The sequence below is a fragment of the Mustela nivalis genome, assembly GCF_964662115.1.
Source record: "Mustela nivalis genome assembly, chromosome: 2".
NCBI classification, from domain to species: domain Eukaryota; kingdom Metazoa; phylum Chordata; class Mammalia; order Carnivora; family Mustelidae; genus Mustela; species Mustela nivalis.
In genome coordinates, this window is record NC_139021.1 from 1543891 (window position 1) to 1552746 (window position 8856).

Consider the following 8856-nt stretch of genomic DNA (forward strand, 5'->3'; position numbering starts at 1 on the left):
GGCCAGGGTCCCAGGGGATGATCTACACAGGTGGGCCATGCCAAGCCCTGGGAAGCAGGTGAGAGAGACCCGTGTCGAGGCCTGTGGCCCTGTGTGTGAGGGCGAGTCTCCCGCACAGGAGGGAGGAGTAGGGAGACCTGGGCATGGGGTAGGAGCCCCAGGCCAGCCAGGGACTGAATTGGGGGAGGAGGGCAGGCCCGGCTCTGGCTCCCACCGGCTGGCCGGGTGATGCTGAGCAAGGCCCTGCCCTCTCTACATCGCCCGAGGGAGGCCCTGTCGGCATGTGCGGGTCAGTGAGTGGAGGCACAAGGCAGGCCCCCCCAGGGCAGTGTGACCCTGTACCCCTGCACGGCCTGACTCACTGGGTCGTCACCTCAGCCCTGTGGGGAAGGAGGGATGTGCCAGGCCCGAGGCCCCCCCAGCCCAGACCGAGGCCCCAACAGCCTGTCCCTGCTCTGCTCTTCAGGAGGCCCCAACCCTTCCCCCGATCACCCCGCGCACATGGGGCCCACTTATCTGTGCCCCATCTCCCCAGCTCACCTGGGGTCCTGCGGGCTGGCCCCGTCCCTCCTGTCTGTCTCTGTTGGGCCCTGAGCGCGTGGTCCATGTCGGGTACTGCTCAATGACGAGTGAGTGGCGGCCCGGCGCCGTGCGTCCCTGTGTGCAGCCGGCCAGCCCTCATGCAGGATGCATCCGGAAACGAAAGAAGCCTTGTCTGCAGACCCCAAGGTGCGGGGGCGCCTCCAGGGAGGGAACCCGACCTGCCCATCCTAATGCCCACCCTCACCCTAGGCAGGGCCCCGGGACCCCTTAGGCTGCCTTTTCAGAAAGTCTGGAGTGGCCACTGTCTGCCCTGAGCCAGGCGCTTCCTCTTTGAGCCACTCGCCCCCTTTGTGGGACCCCAGGGACCCCCAGAGCCCAGTGATCGAGGCCTTGATTCCCCTCTCCGACCCCAAGGCTGAGACCCTGGGGAACAGGGGGAGGGGGGCGGGGGCGTGAGCAGGAAAGGCACGAGGCAGCAGAGGTCTGGGCTTGCCCTGGCGCCGCTGAGTTCAGGAAGCAGGCAGGGCTGAGGGGTGAGGGCGTGAGTACTCCTGGCCCCTCCAAGACCTCTTCGAGGCCTTGTTTCTGCTGCCAACAATTCCCTGGCGCCATCGGGCCCAGCGACCCAGCGGCCCCGGGGACTGGGTGAGAGGGCTTGCATTCCGGAGAGTGGCGGCTTTCTCCGGAGGACGAGCGAGGACAGGAGGGGAGGCCACATCACCTGGAACTGTCGGGCTGACACCAGCGGGGTCCCCGCAGGACCTCGTCTCCTCACCAGTGAAAGGATGTTGGAAGGGGGCCAACCTAAGGGGCCATGACGGCTCCTCTTTCCCCTGAGATCTGCCTCCAAGATCAGGGCAGCCAGGCCACCACCTCCAGGCAGCCCTCCCTGACTGTACTGTTCCAATGACTCCGAGAGCTCCTGCCATGGAAATCGCCCGCTTTCTTGCTCAAGTAAACTGTGTCTGAGGCTGCTGATGACAGCCCTGCTGGGCAGACCCTGGACAGGCAGCTCTCATCTTAGTGGGCAGCCCATGCCCTCACTGGCAGCCCTGTCAGAGCCGACGGCTGTCTTCCCGCGGATCCCCCTCCTTTCTGGCAGGTGTCTGTCCCTGCCTGACGGGCACATGGCCAGTGAAGCCTCAGGTGCCCGTGAGGATGGGACAGGGGTGCAGTGGGGGGAACCGGCAGCCCGGCAGCCTCGTGCTCAAACTTCCACTCCTGGTCTGGACCCCTAGCTCTACCAGGGCCTACAGGAAACCCAATCCCCCAAACCCGTTGTTCTAGTAGCTTCTCTGCCCCTGGCCTCAGTGAGTCATCCCTCCGCACCTGTCATTCCCACCCCACCCCCCATGCCAGTCACCACCCTGTCACTGAGCCCCACATCCTGCTTCCTGAGGCCTCCTTCCATCTGTCCATGACGGGCTGTGCCCGATGAATTCCAGGCCTCAGAGCTTGGGGTGACCTCCTCTCTCTGGCCGAGTGCACAGTTCCCCCATATTACCTGCCTCGTCAAAAGAGGCCCCAGCTACCCTGCATAAGGCCCAGGGAGCCTGGGACCAGCCCGGGGACAGGCTCAGACTGCTGGTGTGGGCCTGCCCCGGGGGCTCTTGCCGGCATCCCTCCCTGCGCCGCCGGGGTCCTGGAAGGAAACACTCTGCCGGCCTTGCGCCTCTGGCCACGTCCCACCAGGGCCAGCAGCATCTTTGGGGAGGGCGGCCCAGAGGGTCAGGCCGCACGTTCCCGGCCCCTTGGCACCACGAGGCAGCCGGCCTCGCCCAGGTGGGGCCCCGCTCAGGAGCTGGCTTGTGCAGGCCACGCGGGAGGAAGGGCCAAGGGCTCCTAGATCTCCCCGGCCAGAGCCCACAGGGCTCCCAAGAGCTGTAGGCTGGCTCTGCCCCTGCCCTCCCCCCAGCCCAGGGCCGCCTTCCCTGCCGCAGGCCCTGCCCCTCCAGTACTTGCAGGGAGGGGGCTGGCGCAGGCCCAGGGCCAAGTTCTGTGCTCTGGCTTGACTCCCCGTCACAGTCAGCGTGGCCTGCCAGGACAGGGTCAGGGGAGGCCTCCATAGGGGACCCCCCAGAACCCAGCAGGGTCTGCCAGGCACAGCCGAGCGGCGGGAGGGGCCGTGGCCAGCCAGCAGACAGGGAAAGCTTCAGGGAAGGGAGGACAGTGCCTGCACGTAGGGGCGGGGTCTTCGCTCTGAGACGGTGACGGTGACGGTGACGGTGACGTTGGTGGGATCTACCCAGCGCCCTGCACCCCTGACCTGGAAGAGCTCACTGCCCTTGGGGACCAGAGCAGGAGACAGAGAGGCCTGGGCCCAAGGCCGGATAAAGGCTGCTGGTCCTCCACCATGTCCGGAGCAAGTGCAGAGTACTGGAGGGGCGGCGTCCAAGGCAGGGCCGCTGCAGACTCAGGGGCCCTTGGGGTCTCTGGGTCAGTGAACCCTTGAGTCTCTGCCTCCACCCCCACCCTTCCCCCATCAGCTCTGCCCCTGCGCCTCCCCCTGATGCACCTGGTCTGGGCTCACGTCTCTGCAGGTTCATCCACAGGCTTGTCCAGCCGCCGACCCCACCCCAGGTCGGCCTCCTCCCTCCTCACTACCCTGAGGTCCTGACCTCTCAGCAAGATGCCTTGCTCGCCTAGGGGTCCTTCTCCCCACACCCCGTGGGCCCACCGAGCAGTCTTGAGCCCCAAGCCCAGGAAGCCTCGCTTGCCCCCGGGCACAACTCTGGCTCCCCACAGGGCACCTGCCTAGGCTTGTGACTCCATCGACCTTATCTGAGGGTCAGGGTGCAAGGGAGGGAGTAGAAAGTCCGAGACGAAGCAATCTAGGGACGGACGGAGAGTCGGAGAGAGGAGCCGGCGGTGAGCTACAGAGCCTGCTGAGGCCTCGTCAGAGCTGGAGATGGGGGACGGCAGACCCCTGCCCCGTGGGGACAGGCAGCCAAGGCGCAGCGATCCCTCCAGGCGGCAGGGGCAGGGGCAGCCATGCACCGGGCTGGTGGGCGTGGGCCAGCCAGGGTGGGGCAGCTGGAATGCCGCTGGCTGGGTCCCCACCTTCACCCCTCCCACCAGCACCGGTCCTGGGCTATAAGGTCTCCAGAGAGGAGGGGCCCCCACTGCTCCCAGAGCCGCCCAAGATGAAGACAGCTCTCCTGCTCCTTGCTGTGCTGGCCGTGGCTGCTGGGCCAGGTGGGTGAGGGGCTGGGCGGGGGGCGGGGGGCAGGCAGCAGGGACCTGCGGGACACGCGTGGGAAGCCTGCAGTACCCCCCATTAGGCTCCGGGCATTCTGGGCTCCCGGGATGCCAGACTCAGAATTTAAAACAAAACGAACCCAGGTCTTAGCTTAGTGGAATCAGATGTAACATCACAGAGTCGGAGACTCTGAGAATCGGCCCCCAGGATCCAACACAGAGAGGGAGAGCGGGGCGGGGAGCTGTCTTGAGACCCCCCCACCTCCGAGGATGACCAGCGGCCAGTCATCCAGCCCCTGACTCTGTCCCCAAGGCAACCCGCCTCCCGCAAGCTCAGCATGGTAGAGCTGAAACCCTCTGGCCCTGACTTAGCCTCAGGTCCTCATGACCGTGGTGGGGACCACTGGGGACAGGCTCTGGGACGGGGCCAGCCACGGTGGGCTGCTCTCTGGAAGCGTCAGAGCTCCGGGACGCTCCCGTGGCGAGGTCCCCAGCCTGCACCAGCCACCTTGACACCCGTTCTCTAGACACGCCCGGCACAGGAGCCTCCTCCCACTGTCCCAGCCATGGAGGACCGCCACCTCCTGGCCCCGGCGGGTGTGTGCAGGAGCACCAGCGGGGTCCCCTCAGAGGGGCCGGTGGCAAGGCTGGCAGAGGGCTGTGGCCAGGCAGCGACCCCAGGCCCCCGGTGTCCCTCCCAGCCTGTGCTCCAGCCCCCCCGTGTCCCTCCCCACCCAGCCCGTGCCCTCCGCTGCCATGTTTGCTCCAGCTCCTCCAACTGCGAGAGACCCCAGACCTGTGCGGCCGGCTCGCGCTACTGCAGGACCAGGACCAAGGGTGAGTGCGGGCTGGGGCGGGGCTCTGTGCGGGTGCCCCAGGGCTCGCGGGACCATGGCCGGAAGGCTGGCAGGAGGATGTCCGCGTCGATGGGTCCCGGGGCCCCAGGGGACTGGGACTTGGGGGCTACAGGGGCCGGCTGCCTGGGCTGGGGGGCCCAAAGCCGCGGTGCCGGCTGACCGAACCACCTGTCCGCAGTGGAGCCCCTGCTGGGGAACCTGGTGGAGAAGGACTGCGTGGAGGCGTGCACGCCCACGCACAGCCTGCCCGGCCAGGTGAGCAGCGGGGCGGCCGCCACCCTGTGCTGTCAGGACGACTTGTGCAACCGGAGCCTGCAGAGCAGCGCGCCCGCCCGCACCCTGTCCCCCGGCGCCAGCCTCGGCCTGGCCCTGGCCCTCGGCCTCCTCGCCCTCCTTGCGGGCCCCAGCCTGTGACCTCCCCAAGGCGGGGAACCCCATCCCTTTCCCAGGCCCTTCCTGCTCCACAGCCCCTCCCACTGGCCTGCGGGGAGGGGAGCTTGGGAAGCCCCTGGCTGAGCTGACCTGCCGGGGTCTGGGGCCCCCTCTCCCAGACAGGACGGTGAGGTACGTCCCTGAGCGGCAGGAAGGCAGGGGACAGAAGGCATCCGGACTCCTTCTGACTGGACACTCATTCTGTTCGGGTTTTGTTTATTTTTCTATTTGCAGAGGAATAAATGCCTGAAAATCACTGTGGCTGTGTCTGTGCTATCCAGGGGCTGCAGGGGGTGGGGAGGGGGCCATCCGGGCACACAGGCCCCCAGCTCCTGGGGCTTGTCACCCGGGCCCAGTCTTGGCATCTTGCACGAGGCCTGAAATGCCATCATCACTCCTCATCTTCAGAGGAGACATAACTCTCCCCAGGCGCCCTCTGCCAGCCCCAGAAGGGGGAATGCTCGGGGTGGGGGGTGGGGGGAGGCTGAGCAGGAGCGCAGGGCAGAAGGCTCGAGTGCTCTTTCTGGCACCCAGCCCAAGTGCTCAGACACACACACACACACACACACACACACCCCAAATCCACCCTGGGGAGGTTGGCCAAGGGGGCTGCTGAGCTCACCAGGGATCGGGATCAACCTAAGGCAGGTAAACTTACCCTGGCCCAGCTGCATGGCTTCAGGGCCCCACTGCCTCGGTTAGGGGCTTGCTGTCTGGATCCAGACAATTTGAACCATTGCATCTGGGAGTTCCCAGAACCCGGCAGGTGTCCAAGCCAGCAGCCTCCCCGCTCCTCGGGGGACCAGAGCCTTCTGGGGGCTTCCTCCACCCCTCGGACAGTCACCACCCTCTCAGGCCTCACTGTGGGTCAGACAGAGGCCCAAGTCCAGTGCGGCAAGGGGGAGTCCTGGCTGCTGGGGGCCCCAGCAGGGTGCAGGGCAGGGAGATGGTGAAGCTGTGGGGCCCCCAGGAGCGGCGCCACGCGGCCTGAGCCGCGGGGCCTGGTGCCTGTGCTGCCGTCCCAGGAGCCTCGCACGGGCGCCACCGTCTGTCGCACCCGTGTCCCTGTGTGGCCCATGCGCGGAGGCCGCCCCAGCCCCACCTCCATCCCCGTCTCCCCACAGCTCTTTCCTCACCCACGGTGCTGTTTCATCAAGGTGCCCTCGAGGTACAGCGCGCAGCACCCTCAAGTGTGTACAGCGATGGGCTTGGACATGTCGTGTGCACGAGGTCGTCACTACCATCAAGACAGTGAGCACAGCCATTCCGCCCAAAGCCGCCCGCACCCCTGCCCGTGCCCCCTCCATCCTTCCCTGCGCACCCCACCCCGGGCAACCCCGGGTCTGCTCTGTTCCTGGCCGTGTTCTTCGCGACTGCTCAGACGGAGACCCCCACACTGCACAGCAGCCCACGTTGTCCAGAACTCGGTAAAACAGAGCTGACAGGATTCAGAGATGCAGCCCTGCTCTGGGGCATCCCAGTCTTCGCTCCTGGCCCTGCTGGAGCTCGGCTGTGCGGCCACCGTGCGGCCCAGCCGCCGTGGGCTGTGGCCCGTCCCTCCGTGCATCTGCCGGCCGGCAGCTGGCGTGTCCCCGGGCCCGAGCGCTCAAAGGGATGCTGCTATGGACACCCACATGCAGGTCTTCATGGGGACAGGCTTCCTCTCACTTGGGTAAAGGCCAGGAGGGGGTGCCGGGAGCAGAGGACAGAGGGATGCCTCCGGGTTGAGAGGCCACCAAACTGTTCTCCAAAGTGGCTGTTCTCCCCATGTTCTTTCTGGCAGAGGAAGAAGGTTCCGGTCACTGCACATCCGCGCCTTGCTGTGGTCAGTCTTCGACCGTCCTGATTCGGGGGCTGTGGGGTCTCCCTGCGGGTCCCGTTTGCACACCTCTCCTCGATCGACAGAGCGTGTCGTGTGTGTTTGCGTCTGGGCACCTTCTCTGATAAATTGTTCGACTCCTTTTACTCCCTTGTCTCTTTTGGGTCATTTGGCTGATGATTATGTGTAAAAGCCATTCAGCCATTGTAAAGATTTATTTATTTATTTATTTGACAGAGAGAGAGAGAGATCACAAGTAGGCAGAGAGGCAGGCAGAGAGAGAGGAAGGGAAGCAGGCTCCCTGCTGAGCAGAGAGCCCAATGCGGGGCTCGATCCCAGGACCCTGAGATCATGACCTGAGCCGAAGGCAGTGGTTTAACCCACTGAGCCACCCAGGCGCCCCCATTCAGCCATTGTAGACACAACTCCTCGGACACAACAACTTGCAAATATGTTCTCCCGACCCGGCTGGTCTTGTCATTTTTATGACATTGTTCTGTGGCGAGTAGAAGTTCCGTTTTGATCAAGCCCCATTTATGGGATTCTTCTCTTAGGTCTGTGTTTTAAAGAAGTGTCTGCCGTACCCGAGGTCACTAAGATTTCCAGTGGTATCGCTCTTACTTGAGGCCTGTGGCCCACTGCGAGCCCACGGATGGGACACACAGACAGACGTCAAGTTTGCTCGCATCTGGCCTCGCTGGTGGCAACGCTCGTCCTCTCTCCGTTGACATGACTTAGTACCTTTGTCAAAAGTCAGTCATACACATGGGGTCTGTCCTAGGCACTAGCTCTGTCTACTGGGTCTGTACGTCTGTCCTGACCCCTACCATAGTACCGTGAGTATCTTAAGACTTAAAATCAAGTCTTGTGAGACCTCTACCCTTTATCTTCTTTCTCAAAAGGTTTTAGCTACTTCAGATCCTTTGCATTTCCATACAAATTTCTGAGTTAGTCTGCTCATTTCTTCAAGAAAAATACCCTTGGGCTTTGGGCTGGGAATGGGCCGAGTCCACAGAGGGTCTCAGGGAGAAGTTAGGTCTCGTTGTGAATTCTGACTGCGAGTGTGAGTGTCACGCAGCGGGACGAGACTCTCCGTCTGGTGGAGCCCTTGGAAGGCATGTCTGCACTGTTGCGTGGCTTTCAAAGGGAGCGGGTCTTCCCATCCTTCCTCAGTGTCGTTCCTAAATACTGCATGGGACACTCTTCGTAATCCTTTTTTTTTTTTTGAAAATTCCCCCAAATTTTCTATGTGAACAGTGCTGTCATCCGAAAACCGGGGGCGGTTTCACTTCCCTTCCAATCTTTGCGTCATTTTTTTTTTAAAGATTTTATTTATTTATTTGACAGAGAGAGATCCCAAGTAGGCAGAGAGGCAGGCAGAGAGAGAGGAGGAAGCAGGCTCCCTGCGGGGCAGAGAGCCCGAAGCGGGGCTCGATCCCAGGACCCCGAGACCATGACCTGAGCCGAAGGCAGCGGCTTTAACCCGCTGAGCCACCCAGGCGCCCCAGTCTCTGCGTCGTTTATGTCTCTGTCCTGCCCGCTGCACCGCCAGGCTTGCCGCACGCGGCTGCGCACGCGCCGTCGGAGGCCCGTGGCCGGTCCTTCCAGACCAGAGGGAGGAGCCGCAGGGCTTCTGCAGGAGCCTTCATCGGGCTAAGACAGCTCCCCCCGTTCCTGGTTTCCGGAGACCTTGGTTGCTTGGTGACTGGGTGGGTTGGTTTAATCAGAAACGGACGTGAGATTTTGTGAAACATTTTCCCCAAATCTATGCAGACGGTCGTCTTGTGGACACGGCGAGTCACACGTGGTCTTCGATGTCAACGCCGCCTTGGGCCTAATCACGTTACATTTCTTTTTCTCTATTTTCAGATGCGTTTACTATGCTTTCGTTCCTAACTTCTACAGCTAAGTCCGGGCGGGGCGCAGGCCCACTGTGGTGCCCAGCAATGTCTGAGTCTGGTTCTGGGTCTCAGAGGGATGGTGGCCTCCCAGCCCTTCCAGACTTTT

The 8856-nt window shown here is 63.4% G+C and overlaps 1 protein-coding gene across 1 annotated transcript; it reads left to right on the top strand.

The window, feature by feature from the left end:
- Positions 1 to 3661: 3661 nt before the first annotated feature.
- LY6D (lymphocyte antigen 6 family member D) lies at positions 3662 to 5286 on the top strand. The gene is made up of 3 exons (XM_082720609.1): positions 3662 to 3738; positions 4480 to 4578; positions 4777 to 5286. The coding sequence occupies exons 1-3, from the start codon at positions 3687 to 3689 to the stop codon at positions 5010 to 5012; spliced, it is 387 nt and encodes a 128-aa protein (XP_082576735.1). The 5' UTR covers positions 3662 to 3686; the 3' UTR covers positions 5013 to 5286.
- The last annotated feature ends 3570 nt before the right edge of the window (positions 5287 to 8856 follow it).